This window comes from Podarcis tiliguerta, assembly GCF_965153285.1.
Source record: "Podarcis tiliguerta genome assembly, chromosome: 2".
Taxonomy (NCBI): domain Eukaryota; kingdom Metazoa; phylum Chordata; class Lepidosauria; order Squamata; family Lacertidae; genus Podarcis; species Podarcis tiliguerta.
In genome coordinates this window covers 118,271,504-118,291,602 of record NC_139535.1, presented here as the reverse complement: position 1 = coordinate 118,291,602, position 20,099 = coordinate 118,271,504, and the positions used below count along the sequence as shown (strand labels likewise).

Sequence of the window (20,099 nt, the reverse complement as noted above, 5' to 3'; positions counted from 1 at the left end):
CAACAGATTGCAAATACTCTAAATCACATTCCCAGGTGAAGGCAGGCCCACAAAAAGAGAAGTAAGTAATTTAAAACAAAGTACAAATGAAAGGTCCTTTCTTTGTCCTTTCCAAAGATTTAGAAGTTCAGCATTGGAATCTCTGGAATACAGTCGTTTCTGGAAACAAAAATGCAGACACCCTTCTAAGTAATTTCAAAGAGATAAGGCAGCCTGGCTGTTTCTACGTTTCACCGTGTACTAGAAGAAGCAAAGATCACCAATGTCGAAGCAATGATTCTTCAACATCAACTTGGACTGGTCATGTGGCGCAGATGCCTGATTATCGTCTTCCAAAGCAACTCCTCTATTCCGAACTTAAAAACGGAAAGCACAATGCTGGTGGACAACAAAAGAGGTTTAAAGACTGTATCAAGGAAAATCTAATTTTTTTTTTAGTATAAACACTGACAACTTGGAAACACTGGCCGAATGGAGGATTTTGACACAAGTTGAACTTACTAGTATTTATTAAGAAAATCACATGAACAAAAGACCTATTAGAAAAGAATCAACACTACACCTAATACTGTTTTGTGTTGGGCATTTGGGGGGGGGGGGCAGGGACCAAGCAGTCGGTAGCTGGTTTAGGGAATCCAGGGCATGGATTTTAACTCTCTGAAATTCATTTCATCTGTCCAACACCTCTCAGTGTCACAAACTCTGTCTTTATTGCTTCTTCCAGCAACCAACCCCTCCAACAACAGGCTGCATTTAAAAAAAATAAAAGCCCAAATTCAAGCCATACATGTTATCTTCAAAGAGGGGGGAAACCAAGATATGACAAAGGCTCACTTGCAGGCTTCCTGTTAATTAGCATAAGTGCAGAATATGTATTTCCCCTCCAGTGCACCCAAACAGTGTTTCAGACCTCTCTCTCACATATCCAAGGTACAGAATTTTAGAACAGCCATTTATTAGTGTTTTTTTCCCCTTTATAGGAAAATGCATGATGCCTCTGCAAACATATAGGTTGAGTAGAGGGGCAGCAAGCTTCCAAGCAGGGTGGCAGTGCTCGTCTCAAAGCAATATTGATCAAGCTCCCCCAAACCCTTTCTTTTTTTAAAAAATAAAACTATAACAAATTTTCGAAGCTACAAACATGAATCTGACCAAACTGCGGGAGGCAGTGGAAGACAGGAGGGCCTGGCGTGCTCTGGTCCATGGGGTCACGAAGAGTCGGACACGACTGAACGACTAAACAACAACAACATAACAAATTTAACAGAAAAAAAGAAAAGGGAAAAACCCACACCACCTCACATTGAGAATACATATAGGTTAAGAAGATGGGGAGCAAGCAAGCTTCCCATTTCCAAACAACATCAGTCAAGCTCCCCAAAGCCTTTCCTTTCTTTCAAAAGAGTACCGTATTTTTCGCTCTATAAGACGCACCAGACCACAAGACGCACCTAGTTTTTGGAGGAGGAAAACAAGAAAAAATATATTCTGAATCTCAGAAGCCAGAACAGCAAGAGGTATCGCTACGCAGTGAAAGCAGCAATCCCTCTTGCTGTTCTGGCTTCTGGGATAGCTGCACAGCCTGCATTCGCTCCATAAGACGCACACACATTTCCCCTTACTTTTTAGGAGGGAAAAAGTGAGTCTTATAGAGCAAAAAATACGGTATTTTATAACAAATTAACAAAGGAAGGAACACAGAGAAAACAAAACAATAGTGAAAAGAAAACACACCCACCAGCTCACACTGAGAGAATATAGTAACCATCAATATAGCTATCGTAATTTGAACGTATAAGATATCCAAATGTCCAAATCCACATAGAATGCTTCTATCCACCTTAAACCTCTTAACAATCTTTTCCAGAAAGCACAAAACACAGAGATTGTTCCCCCTTTTTGCCCACACTGAAACCACAAAAGCTGCTTCTTTTTCAGCCCCCACTCAAGCACGAAGACATGAATTCTAGCATCTTGGCCATAAAAATACATTAATCAAAAATCTATTGTATACCAGGAAGTGCCAGGCTATGTTTAGGGAGTCCCGTTCTGCAAATCGCAGAACATCTTCATGAGAAAAGGAAAACAATCACAATGTCATTTGTGATCCTTCTGTAACAGATCTTGCTACTGCACTGAAAAGTGCCGATTTAAACTGTCATGTCCTTTAAGAATCTGAATACTATCAAATGCCAGATGTCATTAAAAAATCATACTTGCATCTCTTTATCTTCCTGCCTCTCCCCCTGCCACCAATGTTACCGACTCCCTTTCGGAGGTAGATTGTACTGTATTATAAAGTACTTGCACGTAATACCAGTAACAACAACAAAAAGACTTTAAAACTTTGCAAACACCAAACCAGAGCAGCTGGGGAAAAACATCTCCTTTGCAAAGCAACTAGCAGCCAAAACCTAAACACAATAAATTATGGAAGTAAAATATATTCTACTGAAGCCAACAAGATTTCCAGCCAAGTGCCAAGTAAAGTTTGATTGGCCATGATTTCAATTTCTGTTCATTTCAGTTGAACCCTAAAAACAAAAGAATACATTTTTTTGCAGATGGTTGTAGAAAATGTTTGTTATGTAATTCCGAAGGCAATTGGAGAGGAAGAGAAACGGGATTGCAGAACGACCTCTCCGTCTGCTCTGCGGAAAGACAGGCAACTTTTGGATCCTCCTTGAAATCTTTGCATCTCAATTGATTATTTCAAGAACTCTGTAGTTTCATACCTGAGCTTTCTTTTTTCCTCTGCCCTCCCAATCACCTTTTGTGTTGAATCTTTTAGATTGTAAATCTGAGGGATGGGACTGCTTTATCACTGACATTTATAAGCACAGTGGGGAGCCACTTTTGGTTGAAGAGAAGGACTGGAATGCTTTAAATAAATACATAAATAAAAATTAATGCAAATATGATCCTGCAGTGCTGTCAGGATCAGGCTCTGATGGAGGAGGAGGAGGAAGAAGAAGAAGAAGAAGAAGAAGAAGCATATGGTGCAGAGTTGTGGACACCTGGATTGGAGGAGGGAGAATCACCCCTTTCCACTCGGACTTCAGTTGCTTTGGAAGTTGGAGGTGCCAGCTCTGCTGCATATGGCAGTGCAGAAAAGCCTCAGTGGAGGCTGAGTTGGCCTTTGATCAGCCAAGGAGGAAGCTGCAACTGAACAGGATGAGCAGGAGGGTGGAGCTATGATGCCTAGAACCAGGTGTTGCTTTTGTGGATGGGAGCAGACCCACCCGCCCCCAAGGAGGGCATGCTTGCAATCCCAACATTCTCATAAGGTGAGGGAGTCTTGCAAGCCCAAAACCTTGTAGGTTAAAGCTTAGCAGGAGGAGTGGGGAAGCTTGTCGGGACACCTTTGTTGCTTCTGTCCAGTTCTCAACTTCTTGCCCTAATCCTGATCTGCAACTGCAAAGTGCTGCACCTATCTCTTTCACACTTCCAAGAGCCTCTGTCTGCAAGCGTTGGGAGGGAGCCAGGAAAGGTATCTCCCTGACAGAGGAAGTGCACAAATCACCAACTAGGATGCCACTCACACTTCCTCTGTCTAGCACTTCCTCTGACACAACACCCAAAAACCGCTCTATTTCTCTCTCTCAGAACTGTAAGTTTCACTCTCTTCTGCACACCAGTGCTCTCCAGGGTTTCAGTGCTACTGGAGATGCTGGAGATTGAAGCTGATACTTTTTGCATCCAAGCAGTGATGCAGGCCAGAAATGCATGCAGCTATTCAATGCCAGACAGCCACAAAAACACCTGCTGTCCTAGAACTTCTCCGAAGCTGCCGCTCTATATAAACAGTGCAGGTCGTCTGAAGCATCCATGTGATTTTATCAGCTGATAAGCTCTTAGAACAAGGCAAGCATGTAAGCTGGGCAAGCTCTTAGAACAAGGCAAGCATGTAAGCAAGCTGGATCAGGCCAGTGGCCCATCAAGTCCAGCATCCTGTCCTACCCATGTGGCCCATGGGAAGCCCCCAAGCAAAACCTGAGCACAACAGAACTCTCCCCATTTGGGATTCCCAGCAGCACACTGCCTCCCAGTACCTACCAACAGCCTTATCCTCCACAAAGGGAGGGAGAAAAGCACATTGTCCAGTTAACATTGTACGTTAACTAACTGAGGAAATGGGGAAGACAGCAGCTGAAAGTTATCATCTTATTCAAGAAAGGACATTTTGGTAAACAATGACAGCAAGCTTCTTTGCACCCTACAGACTCGGGACTGCTTTATCCAAGGTCATCCAGAGAATGGAGCACGCTTCCCCAAACCAGGATTTACCGGCATCATATGAATCACATATATTGTATTAGAGCAAGGTGAAGGTGTACATCTCCAGCCTTTCTTTATACTGTTCTGAGTGGATTGCATACAAGACATTTCTCATCCAAGCAGTTTACAAGGCTAGATCTGTTTAGCTTCAAAACCATAATCGGGGCTGCCTGCAAAGGAGGTGGTATGCAGACCAAGATATTTAAAAGGAAGGGCTAGCTCTCAATATTTATTAATGTGGCAAAATGATTGGGACACGCAAGTGAAAGGTTGCAGCGTTTCTTCACTTCCCAACAGAAGTGTCCAGGATACTTTAAGCCATGGCGGGGAGAATGTGGCCCTCCATGTGTCATTGGATTTCCATCAGCCCCAGCCAACGTGACTGGTGGCCAGATATGATGTTGGAAGCTGCACTCCAGCAGCCCCTGCTATAAACTGTAAAGAGCACAAACAGGGCATTCCTCTTCCCTCCACCTCCGTTTCGGGATTTCCTATCTGACATCAGCTCTCCATAGTTACTCAGAATGCTCAATCCTCAGTGAGATGCTTTTTGGGTGGGTTGCCTCCTTAGGTTTTTGTAAAGGCTTTTTTTCTGGAGGGTACATCTATAAACCTTGGGATTCCCCTAAGAAACAGCTACCTCCCTCTTGTTTCTCAGTGGCCACACATCTTGGCTCCATTCAGGTTGGCACTCACCCTCTGAGTCTGCTATTATAGGGAGTGATGTAACTTCTGTGTAGGGGAAAACAGGTGATTCTGCTCCTATTCAATGTGCAAACTGAGTACACCACAAGGCAGAAATAATATTGCTTTATTCACAAAAATTAATGGTACCAACACACACAAATATTGACCAGCTTTGCTAAGCACACACAGCTACATTAATGATTTATGGCACAAGACTGATAGCTGGGGAAGGACTGGAGAGCAACCAATCTGTTCCAGTTTATTAATGATTCTCTACGACATAAAACAGAGGCAAATTTAACTCAACTGCAAGTAACCACACACCTGAATATTTACCCACCTGTTTAACTTGAGGAAAATATTGTCAGCCTCAGAAGGCTTTCTAACTGAAGTCTACACATGGAGCAGAATCAGGTGGTAAGAATCCTGAAGGGGTAAAGTGAACTGGACCAAAGCCACAGCTGGGGGGGGGGCAGGCAAGCTGGGCTTTTTACCCCGGGTGAAGCCTGCAGAGGGGTACCATTGAAGCTCCTAGTCTGTGCGTGTACAAAATGAATGTGGGGGTGCCAAACTGGGTCTTTGACACGGATGAAATACCGTATTTACTCAAATGTAATGTGCACCTTTTTTGTCAAATATGTCATGAAAATTAGGGTGCCCATTAGATTCAATGGCACATTAGATTCGTGTAAATACAGTAAAGCCTAGTTTTGCCCCTGGACTGGACTATTTCAAACTACAGGAAGGGGCACCCATTTTGGATGATCCTTCACATAAAAACAACCCATTGTAAGATTGCACAACAGGGACAAAAACAGGAGCCTTGTTCACTATTGAGGGGAACACTAAAAAATCTTATCCCACAGATGCAGTCCATTCTAGCACCACATAACCTGAGAATATTACAATATTGGGGCAGCATATAACTTTTAAAATTATAGAATGAGAACAACATTAGCAATAGCAACAACTCTACTCCCTCATCTGACTAGGCCTAATTCTGGATGGCAGGTTATAGTAGTAAAGTAACTGAAGAAGTAAAACAGTAAAGAAAGCAGACTTACCTCCCTGTTACCATGCCTGAGAAGCATCTGCCATGACCTGCAAGGCATGTCAACATGGTCTGCTCCAGATATTCAGGACTGCAACTCCCATCATTCTCAGCCAGCATGGACAACGGTCAGAAAATATGAGGCTGTAGTTCAAAATATCTGGAGGAAACTATGTTGGTGAAATGTTTCTGATGAAAATATAGTTATGAAGCAAACCAGCCCTTCCTTTCCCCATGAAAATGTAATTACAATACCTGCCATGGCAAAGCGAAACACTAATTGATCAAAAAGTGATGAGACAAAGCCAAACTCCATTGGCTGCTGAGTTTTTGAGACTTCCAGAGCTATCTATCAAATGGGTTTAAAACAAACAAACACTTGATGGTAAAACTTCAATGGTGCCATAAAATCCCCACGTAGCTGATTAATGAGCTCAGTAAATTCTTAGAGGGGGAGAGAAATTTTTGCATATTTTCTGCCACGGGTTCAAAAATGACATGGTCGCCCTTGGTACTATGGCCATGCATCTCAACTTGGGGAATGGGAGAATGAGGAGAGGCAACATTTGCTGTTTCACCTTGTTAGGAGACCCCTTACCCCTCAGAGTTACAATTCTTAGTTTAACAGTCAGTCCCTCTTCCCAGGGAACTCTGGGAATTGTAGCTGTGAGGGGAACAGGGGTCTCCTCACAATTCTTCAGCACCCTTAACAAACTACACTTCCCAGAATTCTTTGGGGAAAGCCATGACTGTATAAGGTTGTGTGATACTGCTTTAAATATATAGTCCAGATGGGACCTCAGGCAGCAAAATTGTGTAGGCCAGCTGTGCCTATCTGGGTAAACTAATAGAATTTTCCAGTATTCACACAAAGGTCATGCAGTACAAGTGGCTCACATCTAAAGTCCTGGAATTTACAATCCGATGCATGTTACATAATATGTGGTGGGGGTAAGATTTAAAATCTCTGCAATTACACCCACGGAAAGCTGTTACAACTTCCTGCCAAAGTTTCCTTCTTGGGGAGGAAGAAAATTTATACCACCTGAAACCTTTCATCCTATCAGCAATATAAGGTGTGCAGCAGCAGGTGTGTGACTCTTACCTTTGTACAGGAGGGTACAGCCCAGCCATACAAAAGGCAACGTTTTCCGCATGCTAAGCAAGAAGTGTTACCAGAGCTCAAGAAAATGTTCCAGCCGGGCAAAAGTTCTCAAGAAAGGAACAGAGCCGGACCCGTCTGGGCTGTGGCCTGGAAAAGGGAGTGTGACCTAGAGAAATTTCAAAGGGTGAGGTAGAGAGGTCTAGAGGGCAACTCCCAGGCCCTGAGATTTCTCACCTCTGCTCTAAATGCACAATGATGCTTTGCCTCACTACAGAAGTCTTTTAATTTGGCATGAAGGAAACAGGCAAGACATATCGCAAGGAAACCTGACAGCACTGTCTATTCAGGAGCATATTTCACTGAGTACGTCACAGCGAGTTCATCCTGACTCAAACATCCTTCTTTCAATTTATTTGAAGTGCAAGATGGCTGTGTCACTGCTTCTGTTATTCTTCAGAACTCATTCAGTGGTTTGAGAAAGGGATCCCTGCCAAGGATCTGTAAATTCATCCCGCTTCAGGTAAACAGATTTTGCAGGTTTTGTTATTGTTTAAGAAGGCCACAGAACCCTGTATGCTCAAAAGCAAACATGGGATCTATGAAATATCTGTTCTGTGAACACACAAAGCTAGACAAGAACAGTGCTGGATAGCCAAACCCTCAGCATCAATGTGAAGATAAAGGCAAAAGACCCCTGGACGGTTAAGTCCAGTCAAAGGCTACTCTGCGGTTGCCGCACTCATCTCACCAAGAAAGCCGGCGTTTGTCCAGACAGCTTTCCGGGTCATGTGGCCAGCAGGACTAAGCTGCTTCTGGCGCATGGAACACCGTGACGGAAACCAGAGCGCATGGAAACACCATTTACCTTCCCACCACAGTGGTACCTATTTATCTACTCGCACTGGTGTGCTTTTGAACTAGGTTGGCAGAAACTGGGACGGAGCAAAGGGAGCTCAACCGGCTACACCCCCTTGGCACTGTATAGTGGCATTTAGGGGGCCAAACCATGTAGAAATACACACACTAGACTGCTTCTACACAAGCAGGAAACCGAATTGGCTGTCAGGGGGTGTGGCTAGCAGAGATATTCCAACTTCCCCCTCCCATGTTCACTGAATGGGGGGGGGAGGTAGTCCATCTGTAATGTTGTTCTTTCAAACCACTTTCAGCTCTCTGAAAAACTATTGTCCATCTCCAGCCTCAAGTCTATACAGTAAACTAACACACAAATATCAACCGACTTTGACCGAAGAACAGCAGCACATGCTTCCTCTCTCTCTTTCTCTCCAGTAGATTTACTCCATTTCCACTAGATGTTGCTGCCCTGCCAGAGATCCCCAAACACCTTCTGGCCAAATGCAACCTACCGCAGGCACTGAGCCTCTATTAAAGGACCACAGGCTCTCTGATCACCTTGGTTTTAGAACACCCTCCTGCTGCTATCAGATGCCACATGCTCCACATCCTCTAGTCACAAATCCCAACATGTTTTGATTTTGCATTTCCTTTGACCATAATTGCTAATCATAACTGATTTTCAATTTCAACCTAGAAATGCTAGGCCTGGCTCCTATCAGCAGCTCCTATCAGTGATGCAGGCAGCATGGGTGGCGCACCGTTGCTCCCATGTCTCCCAACACTGTGAGCTGCAGGCATTTACCAAGTGGAGGTGGGGCGGGAAGAGACATGTTTGACCTGGTGTGGTGTGTAGCAGCAGAAAGAGCAGTTTGGCCCTGCCATCACAGGCCACACTGGGCCAAGATCCCTGCCTCTCGCCCCTTCCAGTCAGAGCCAGCAAACACTGCGTTGGGCAGCTGGGAGAGCAAAGGTGCCCCACCGGTACCACTTCATAGGCAACTGCAACTGTCTCCTGTGTGTACAGCCATGCAATAAATCAACCATGAAGCAGGTGGATCATATCCACACCACGCCATGATCCTCCTGTTTCATGGTAGCTTTACTGCAGTGCTGCTATACACAGAAGCTAAGCCCAGGATGTTTGGGTATTTTTTAAAATTGTTGAATTGACTACAGTCAAACCTCGGTTCCCAAATGCCTCCGTTTTGAAACGTTTCAGCTCCCGAACACCGAAAACCCGGAAGTAAATGCTCCAGTTTTTGAATGTTTATTGAAAGCTGAACGTCCGACACGGCTTCTGCTTGAGTGCAGGAAGCTCTTGCAACCAATCGGAAGCCGCACCTCAGTTGTCAAACGTTTTGGAAGCCAAACAGGCTTCCAGAACAGATTATGTTCGACAACTGAGGTTTGATTGTATTTGGTTCTAAATATTTAACTGTTTAATTAACTTTATAATTTTATTAAACAATTCCTATATTATTATTTTAAAAGAAAGTTAAATCAATTAAAATACAAATTACACCATGCAAAGTGCATGATATATAAACCAAGAACCCAACCATCAAGTAGCCCAAGTGTTCTTTCTGCAATGAATTCAGAACTTTGAAAGCAAAATTCCAGCCCATGTTCTTTACAGGAAATGTTAAATTCATCTGAAAAACATCTGTTTGAATTCTACGTTCTCTCAGTTCAGTTTAATAAAACTTTTTCTCCATGATTGTGACATCCCAAGCAACTTTTAAACAACTGGTACCCTACATTCCTTCCAACATCGACTTTGTCTTTCGTTACAGAAACTAAAACACATTCTGCCAAATAACATTATAACATTCTTCCTGCTTAACTATTTCTTAGGCATTTCCTTAAACTTAAAAGGAAAAAAGGCTTCAAATAGGATAGTGTGTGAAAGTAAGAAAAGGGGGCTTTGAAAATGAATTAAGGAATTGTCCATTTTCTTTATACTGACTCGTCAGATTAAAACTTCAATTAAAGGGAAAAAAATTAAATCACTTTATAGTTTAGTAGTCAGGAAATTATATTGTATTGCAGGATTTTGGCAATGATAACCCAAGACCAGGAAAGGAAGGAAATCAAGGCAGATTATGTAAGACCAACTCTCTCTCTCTCTCTCTCTCTCTCTCTCTCTCCTTGCTCCTTGGATGTACACAGCAGACAGAATCCCTAACACTGTGCCTGCCCTGTCTGGCACAGAGGGTCCTAGGAAGGAGGTAGCCAGCAAGAGAATGAGGCAAAGACTTCTCTAGACCCTTCTCTTGTGGTAGACCAGAATTTGAAGAAAGTTGAATACCTGGGTGGGAGTAGGAGGACAAAGGAGGTGCCTGATCTTGGTGCAGCTGCGGACACTGCCCTGGGCATTTCCAGTGAGCAGGGGAGGGGAGGGGAGGGAGGGTCTGTGCAGACCAAGGCCAGACCTTTTGCCTCCTCTCTCCTTTCCGCATTTGGGGAGGGGGGAATGTTGAAACCAGTAATTCTGCTGCACTCCAAACTTGTCACCTGGGCCATGTGCCTCTTTGATTCCCCCTGCCAGATTCAGCGCTGCAACAGAGCTTTCTCCACTTGCAATTCCCAGAAAATGGCATTCAGAGATATACCGCCTCCAACCGTGGAAATAAGAAGGCAGCCACCATGGCTAGTAGCCACTGGTGGCCCATTCATGGGCAGTAAGGCTATTACTACATACTGTGCAAGCACATTCCATAGTTTAACTCTGCACAGTGTGAAGAGCTACTTCATTCTGTCTACCTTCAATCTTCCAACACTTAGGTGCTATCCACACTGTACATTTGAAGCACATTCAACACACATTTGAAGCATATGGCTCTCTCCCCCAAAGAATCCTGGGAACGGTTGTTTATTAAGGGTGCTGGGAACAGTAGCCCTCCGAGTTGTAAGGTACAGCCTTAAGCTGTGGGATTTATTGTCCTAAAAATCCAAGCTTCTTTGAAAGAAGTAAACCACAATCCTGGCAGCATTTTCTCAGACTTTTCCTGGACTTCCTTATGATTTTGGCAAACACTATATGCTGTATCTTACCATTTGCACAATATACCCACCGATATTCTGCTTCCACTGTATTACACCACACGACTTGACACGGATCTTACTCATCTTCTGAGCAACCACCACCCACTGTCCCCAAAGCTGCAGGCTGTACACATTTTGCTGGTTAGGCAATCCTCCCCAAGGAAACCAAGCGAATAACTTATTTAAAACACTTCCCCTTTATTACAGTCTCCACTGCCCCTTAGACCTTAGTACAGTTTGACAGGATGCCTTGTTGGGCAAGATTATGATCATGATTTCTGATTTTTATACCACTCTTCAACCAGATTCCCATAGTGCTTCACTACAAGGATAATACTATTATTATGCAAGTACAAATGCCTTAATTTTCCAAAAGTCTCAAAATCATAAGCTGTATAAAAACAGTAGGATTAAAACTGTGTCTGAAAAGTTTGAGAAGATACAACAAAGCCTTTACTTGGCCCCAAAAGGACATTAAAGTAGATACAGGCAGACCTCTCTAGGGAGAAAGGTGTTGAGATCTATCCTTAGCACATGGGGAAGGACATAAATAGGCTGGCTGTCCTTCAACCACCCTCCAGCCCAAGATGTTAAGTAATAATAATACAGAACACATATGCATTATCTTGCCATGATTCTGGTATTGCATGCGGAGGAGTGGAGCCTGAGATAAAAGCGATGAGACAACAATAAAGATTCATAATCAGGTCTCTGGAATCAGGAGTGGGAAATTTTGTTCAGTTGGAGGGTCACATTCGCTTCCCTTCTCAGAGGACCACAGGCCAGTAGTGGGCGGGACAATGGCAAAAGTGGGCGGAGAAACAAATATAAATGGTATCTTTGTACAGCTGGCCAGTTTCTACACATATTTGCACCCCTTTCTCTGTTCTTCATCCAGACAAGTAAGAGGCAAAATCTGATTTCAAGGACATGTTCCGGTCACGTAAAAATCTTTGGGGTGCAAAGCAGGGCCAGGGCAGGAATGTGGCTTAGGGAGAGTTGCAATGGTCAGACAGGAGAGGTCTGCAGGGCTGCATTTGGTTCCTGGGCCTAAGGTTCCCAACCCCTGCTTTAAATGTTTGCAAAAAGCAGCCACAGTGGGCATGCACACAGACCCTAATCTCAGATTCAGGTTAGGGCCCTGATGCTTTGGAAGTGAGGTGGTGGGGATTAACACTTTCTTTGGTGCTTTATGCAACTTTACAAAGCCATTTTACAGGAGATAAACCTGTAATTAGGCAATATGCCAGATGGGCATTTTATGCTAAAATATTTCTTGTTAGTTTGGATACATGAATTGAGAGCTTTATGCTGCCATTATGGTGCACCAAAATGAACTGTTGTTAGAATTGAGCATTATTGTATTAATTACTAAACTTGACTATTCTAGGAGTTTGGTCAATTATTTGTTCCTGTAATAAACCTAATTGCTATGAAACCTTGTCAGGAGCAACACCACTGTGAATGTGGTGGTTCCTAACCACGAGGCGTCAGACCCACACAGACTGGGTCCTGTATTCATCGGGTTGAATTCTGTGCTCAGCTTATCACTGTGGTATCTGTATCTCTTGTGTTGACTTGCCTTCTACAAAAACAAATCAAAACTGAACTCAGGGGGAGAAATGAGATAGATTTTGTATATATGCTCCATTTAGGTGGCCCCTGGTTCATGAATGCATCTGATGAATTACACTTTTTTAAAATTCCTGCACATTTTTAAAATTCCTGCTTTTAACAGCCTTTTATGGGCAATTCTAAAGTTTGTTTTATTTTGTGTAAACCTCTGAGAAGTTTTTTACGTTACAAACCAATAGTATATAATTCTTGTAAAAGGAAAGAGAATGGAACACTCCCTAGGCCACAGGGGCACAGGCCACAGAGATATATTTTAAGTCTGTGAGGCAACACACGCTCTCTCTCTCGCTGTGTGTGTGTGGCTTCTCGGTGCAACATCCTGCTAACAAGTTTTCTGGAATTCCCCAACATAAATTTGCACATACGCTGCAAGCACCAGGACACACTTTCAAAGCACGTTTGTGAGCTGGGATTTGAATCTATTAGCAGTGAAATTTTTAGGAATAATGTTTTATTGGGTTTTATAAACAAAGATCATAGGAATAATAAATAATACAAATAAATAAATAGACCAAGTCTTCTCATGTGATTTGTAAATCACAAAAATAGCATAATAAATGTGCAGCAGTATCTACAACATAAGGTTCATCATTAGTGGTCAGTGTCTAAGTTCTTGGTTTCTGAAATGGTTTAAACAAAAACAATGGGGGAACACGATAGAACAGTTAACAAATAACATTCAACATCACATAGCTAAATGCCTAATCAGGAGCTCTTGTGATTGTGCTTAGATTAAGTGTGAATAATGTCGTTTTTCTTTTACTTTACCAATGAAATAATATAAAGTGTTGGCATATTGATAAACGGGAGGGGGAGCGTTCAGAGAGAAGAAAATATTTTCTGCTTGAATTTAAATTTAGACTAACCAGATTGAGCCAAATGCTGGTGGGGATGGGCTGCTCGTTTTCTGGAATACTGGCAATATGTTACGAAATTAAACTGGAGTAAAGTCACCCTTCTCGATCTGTCCACGTGTCAACTGTAGTTTATTTGTTAATAGCAGTGGCCCTTTTTAAAAAAGGCAGGGCGGCGAATTACAAATTCAATCTGGAACGAGACCCAAGCGAGCCTGGCACTGGCAGCTCCCAAACTTATTTACTTGGAGCAAGACCCGCTGAACCCAGCATGTGCTCGGAAGCGTGCGCAGGATCGCCCCTCGTTTCCAAGGCGCCTTTTTCCCGGGCACCTTTTGACGCAGCCTCTTTTCCTCCCGCCCGCCCGCTAGGAAGCCACCTGGGCGCACCTGGGCGCATCTCCTCGGCCCCTGGTCGGGATGGGCCATCGCCTCGCTCCGCCGCCGCAGCGTCAACCCGGCCGCCCCCCGCCCCGCCGCGCCTCTTGCCAAGTCTTGCCAACCTGCTTGAAGCCACCGGGCTCCCCGCTCGCTCGCTGCGCTCCTCGCCGCCTCCAAAGAGTCGCCTGCCTCGAGCCCTCGAGTTTTTAAATCCACCTGCTTTTAATCCCAACTTTCGATCTTCGAAGGGAGGCGACGCCACCGATCCCAGAAGTTGGGGGTGGATTTCCTACTTTCGGACGCAACGCTTTAGGGCGGGGCGCGATCTGGCGGGCGTCAGAGCCCGGAATCGCAAGCGAAAGGAGAGCGAGCGAGCGAGAGAAGCACCCCGTGATCCAGGAAGCAGGACGGGCCGGGGCGGCGGCGGCGGGGCCTCCTCTCCGCCCGCGCGTGGCCCCCTTTCCTGGCAAATGTCCGGAAGCCCGCCAGGCGAGCGCTTCCCAAATCCCTTTGGCTGGCGCGCCGGGAGAAACCCCGCGCCCCGGGGTCGGGCTGAAGTTTATTGCGCGTGGGGCTTTTGCATTTTCTGCTGCGCTCCTTAAAGTCGCCTCCAGACCCTCGTGGCAAAAGATGATGGCTAAAGTTAGGAATGAGTGTTAACAGATGGAAAATATTTCTATTAAAAATATTTCTTCCCTGTTCAGGGAAGTTTTTAATATTTAACGCTGTATTGTTTTTAACACTTGATTGGGAGCCGCCAGAGTGACTGGGGAAACTCAGCCAGATGGGCGGGGTATAAATAATAAATTATTATTATTATTATTATTATTATTATTATTATTATATGATGACTTGTCCTTTATATGCAGATCCAAAGTGGCGCTTTAGTCTAAAGTCCCTGTTTGTACATGAAAGCCGGTTCTCCCTGAGGGAAAGGGCTGGGAGGCTGCGTTGAGTAAGAGCAACGCCTTCATGACACCCAAAGGGGCCTTTTGGCTCTGGATGGGTTTGGAAGAAGGAGCTGGGTAAAATGGCCGCACATTGTAAGGGGGATTCAGAGGTCTAAACTGAAACTCAGAGTAGCCCTGATGGTATCCCTGTTATCAGTTATCTCACAGTATATGGTCACTGTTTGTATTTGCAGCTGTTTAAGTTTATTTTAAACTGATAGCATGGATTTGTCATGACCTTTGGCTAGTATAATAAATTTATTAATGATTACACTGCTTTTAACGTAGCAAAGATGGGGCACGTGAAGATCTGCATGAGGAACAAGGGGCTAATAAAGATCTACATCGGGATCTGCTGCCCCTGTGGATCCTGCCACCTGAGGAGGTCACCTCACCTTGCCTCATGAGAGGCCAGCCCTGCTAGCCCCTTCCTGCCAGAGGAGCCCAGGGGGGGAAACACACCGAGAACAATCTCATTACAACATTTCAAAAGCCTTTCGGAATGCCAAGGAACCTTCTGGAATGCTGGGGACAGAATTGTTGCTCCTTTTCGCCGCTTCCCATTTTGTGCTCTCCAAGTGTTCACTTAAAGCCTCCCCTTGGGAAAAGGAAAGGGGGGGGGGAATGCAATTGCCGGGTGGGTCTGGTTCAGGACCCTGGCGGGCCAGATCTGGCACACGGACCGTAGTTTGAGCCCCCCTGCCCTAGACACGCAGGTAGCAGGGACTGTACTTTTTAATGGTAGCATCACAACTGAGGAATTCCTGCTCCTAATTATTATTATTTATTTGTACCCCACCCATCTGGCTGGGCTTCCCAGCCACTCTGGGCCGCTCCCAAACGAATATTAAAACATAATACAGCATTAAACATCAAAAACTTCCCTAAACAGGGCTGCCTTCAGATCTCTTTTAAAAATAAGATAGTTGCTTATTGCCTTGACATCTGATGGGAGGGCGTTCCAAGGGAGATCAATGTGGCAATGAGGGTCCATTTAACCATTATTCTAACAGCCCTTTAATGGATGGTTTTACTTTTGTTTAAATTGCCTCCTTTTTTCTTTTCTTTTTTGTTGCTGCTAATTAGAGTGGTACCTTGAGTTACAAACACCTTGGGTTACAGACTCGGCTAACCCAGAAGTAGTACCTCGGGTTAAGAACTTTACCTCAGGATGAGAACAGAAATTGTGCCGTGGCGGTGTGGCGGCAGCGGGAGGCCCCATTAGCTAAAGTGGTACCTCAGGTTAAGAACGGACCTCCGGAACGAATTAAGTTCGTAACCAGAGGTACCACTGTAATTGTGTACAATGAAGTGTAATTGTTTTTTATTATTGCAAATTTTGACTGTTATAAACTTTGTGTATTTTAAAAAAGCACAAAACCCCAGTAATTAATGAAGCACAGAACTTCCCTGAAAACATTGTTAAAAGTCTTTTGGGGGGGGGGGGAGTTGAGGCCTCCATTTATAAAGAAAAAACATTGTTATATAAACCAAAAAACCCCAAGCAAACCTGCAAAAACTGCAACATCGCCCAATAACCTACACCACAATGTTGCCTTGAAGTTGCACTAAGCAGAGAGAAATTTCTTGTCGTATTTCACAACTACTCATCCGGTTTCAAATTCATAAGATATTTACTCGCTTCCATGCTATCATTTGGGCCCCCCAATTTTGTATTTAAGGAGGCTTATGTGTACAGTGGGAAGGAGTGAGGCAGGGATGGGTGGTGAAAACTTGATGCAAAACAGCCAACATTTAAATAGAGACCCTTCTGTGCTATTCTGGATACTGTATCTAAAAGAAGCTGAATGTTGAAAGATTTAGCATAGATAAAACAAAGTACTTCTTCAGTGCAGAGTTAATCTATGGAACTCACTGCCACAGGAGAATCAGACAAATTCATGGAGGATAAGGCTGTCAATGGCTGTGTTCTCCCTCCAATATCAGAGGCAGTGTGCCTCTGAATACCAGATGCTGGCAACTGCAGATTGGCCACTGTGAGAAGAGGATGCTGGACTAGATGAGCCACTAGCCTGATCCAGGAGGCTCACCTCATATTCTTATTTATTTGTATTAAATACTATATAGCATACAATAGACTACTTAAAAAATAAGTGTCTATGAATGTGTCTTATGGCAATGTATTTGCAGCCGTTGGCCAGAAAAGAGGTAAGTAGGTGTTGGGTTACTATAATTTTCTCAGAATTTGGGTAGAATACGGCCTTCACATACCTAACCTCCTTTATCTTTTCAGGCATTAGGGACTGGCTTTTTTAAAATATAAAGCTGAACATTCAGAGAAGAGGCACAGAATATCTACGAATGGCACAGCCCACCCCAAGCAGGCATACCCCCCCCCCCATCTGGGCTTCACAAACCAAGTGAGAATTACATGATTTATTATTGTTTTTTTAACAATATTGGGGAGGGATGAGAGCCTAGGTCAAAAGCTTTGCTTGTGGGAGGTGCCCCGAATCCTGGAGAGCAGCCATGGGACAGAATAAGTAGCAATACTGGATTACATGAAGTGGGCTGACTCAGAATATGACAGCTTCAAAAATAAGTCATGCCAGACCACTCTGATTTCTTTTTTTGATGGAATTACAAACTTTGTGGATCACGGAAATGCTGTGGACATAGTGTATCTTGATTTCATGAGACTGATGCACCAAACACTCAGGCAGAGTCATGTCCCATATTTTGTCTAACCCCCCCTTTCATGGTAAACGCCAAAGTTTCCAGTGTTGGCCAAACATGCTGCTACAGGTGATAAGTGCCAGTAGAGAAGTGTCTTACAAAATTCGAGAAGTACAAATTTTGGAGGATGATTGGATTTGATTTGCGAATGCTTTTGCAAACTGTTAATTAGGTAAGCTTGAATCAAATTTCTACCCCATCCCTATCCCTGATCCAGTCCAACTCTGAGTGACAGTGACTTTCCAGATCCGAGACAGAAGTACTTTCTCTTGTTTGCTCCCTGAGCCTTTTGACTGGGCATGCCGTGGGGCTGAAGCTGCGCACCAAGGCAGACTCAAAGTTGCCTTTTAAAATATAATTTATTAATGTAAATGATAAGAATCAAGAAAAAAACAGAAACACAATATACATGTTGAAAAATAACCACCTCCAAAGTCAACAAGATCAAATACGGCAACTGCACTCAAACAAATGAAAGAAATATATATATATATTTCCTGTTTTTCTTCAGATTATGGACCAGAGAACACTTGTGTAACTGCTAAACATTCCTTAAACCCACAACATTGTACAAGAAATTGAGGAACCATCTTAAATTTACCATTCTAAACCTCAGGCAAGTTGTTAGTTTCAATAAATCAACTTGTATGCCAACTTGTATTCATTAATCAGTACTTTGAAACAATTATCTTTCATCTCCAACTTTGTGCACCCAATATTCTTGTTGAAACTAGTACATTAAATATTGTTTCAGTCTGTATTTGAATTTAAAAATTTAGAGGAAAAATGTTAGTTTATAATTGCTCTTTTTAACATGGGCTGAGTGTAAAAGAGATATCAAAATAAAATTGATATCTCTTTGCCACACTCAACATAATCTGAATATATAAGGGCTAACAAAATTATATGGATGTTTTGCCAGTCATTAAACTGGAGTAGCCAATGTGGTACCTTCCAGATGTTATGAACTGACTGTTATCTATCTGTCTCGGGAGGCCTTCAAGGGTAAAGTCAAACTATCTGAGAGTTATAGTGCCTGTTGTGGCTGTAGAGACCAATACAGGAGAGACATGTTTTGTTACAGCTGGGGCAGATGGAGGTGTCCAGCTGAGCTGATGCATGTATACCATGGTGTTTTTTCTGTTTGCACTCCTCCCAGCTGTCTTTCCTCCTCTGGTCATTGCAGTGGATACAAGACCTCATTGTCTCCAGGTGCTGCAGTTGTCTGCAAGGGATTCCCGCATGGGGTTCATGTTGCCAGCCTTCATGTCATGTTTGCGGACACCTTTGATATACAAAATTGATCTGCCAACAGACCTGGTGCCTGAAACCAGCTCCATGCAGAGTACATCCTTGTGAATCCTGTCATTTTCCATTCTGTGGGTGTGACCAAGCCAGTGTAGACATCCCTGAGACAGGAGTGCGAACAAGCTGAGAATGTGGGCTTGGGACAGCACATCAGCCATGTGATGCCCAAAGTCTTCCTGAGGCATCGTTCCTGGCAGGTGTTATTAACACAATTTTAATAGAACAAAACACTCCCTTCCTCATCTCATAGAGAAGATAAGGGGAGTCTAAAGTACAATGTAAAAAACAAAAACAAAGTAAAAACATTAATCTGTCAGTTTTTTAATGTTTTATTTTGTTTTTATATATGTTGGAAGCTGCCCAGAGTGGTTGGGGCAACCCAGTAAGATGTGTGGGGTATAAATAGTAAAATTACCATTATGGAATGGGACGTCCCTATTTTCATCAGAGAAATGTTGGCGAGTATGCCACCATCCTTCTCCAAATCACCCGCCCTCAAAACGTATTCAAAATGCCTGTCAGGATTCTATATATGTGTTTACATGTAACCAGCAAATTAATGAATGAATGCAAAGTATGGATGATCATGATCCCTGCGTGATGCAACATGGGCTATAAAAGCTTTTCTTCTTGCTCAACAACTGCTGTCTGGGATTGCTGGAGCTGACAATTAAGGACAATTAAGGTCCCTGAGTTCATCACTTTTTGTTCAATCTGTTTTTTGAACAGTTGCACAGTTGCTGGCAAGCAGTAGAATGCACCCTATAGACATCTCTGTAATCCTCAGTGCCTCACACCTATACCCTCAGGCTGTGCAATGCAAGGACTGCCTCTTAGGATGTTAACGATCAGGGGTGGGTCTTCTCATAAGGCTAGACTACAACTCCCATCTTTACTGGCCATTGGCTACACAGGCTGGGATGATGAGCTATGGTACCACACCTATCTGGACAGGAGACTGTCGGTATTTTGTGGGAGTGATTCAAGTGCACACTGGGAAAATTAGGTTTGAGCCAAACAAACAGAGCTGGAAGAGGGAAGACGCAACTCAGACCTCCTACACTTCAGAGCATCACAGAGCTGGAGCAGAGGCAGATTTAGGGAAGCGCAACCGGTTTGGTTGCCCTGGGTGCAGAACCTTGGAGGCGCCACAGAGGCTCCGCAACTGTGAGGTAGACTGGAAGGCAAGAGACAGGGGCACCAAATTTTGGCATCACACAGAGCGCTGATGAAATGTGAGATCCCATCATG

At 43.7% G+C, this 20,099-nt stretch overlaps 1 protein-coding gene and 1 long non-coding RNA gene across 3 annotated transcripts in view; one reads left to right on the top strand and one right to left on the bottom strand.

Annotated features, from left to right (window-relative positions):
* The window catches only part of STAT6 (signal transducer and activator of transcription 6), a 56,964-nt gene extending 42,667 nt beyond the window's left edge, over window positions 1-14,297 (bottom strand). Inside the window, exon 1 of one of the 2 annotated variants that reach the window (XM_083428234.1) lies at window positions 14,016-14,297. Coding sequence is in view for 1 of the 2 variants with exons in the window: in XM_083428233.1 (XP_083284359.1) it covers window positions 2,217-2,222 (6 nt within the window). In the remaining variant the exon portion in view is untranslated. Of the gene's footprint in view, window positions 1-2,216; window positions 2,238-14,015 lie in introns of those variants that run through there. The other variant, XM_083428233.1, reaches the window with a different exon arrangement.
* A 118-nt stretch (window positions 14,298-14,415) lies between these two features.
* LOC310671941 lies at window positions 14,416-18,194 on the top strand. The gene is made up of 2 exons (XR_014508299.1): window positions 14,416-17,224; window positions 18,052-18,194. It is a non-coding gene; the product is annotated as an uncharacterized lncRNA (long non-coding RNA).
* The last annotated feature ends 1,905 nt before the right edge of the window (window positions 18,195-20,099 follow it).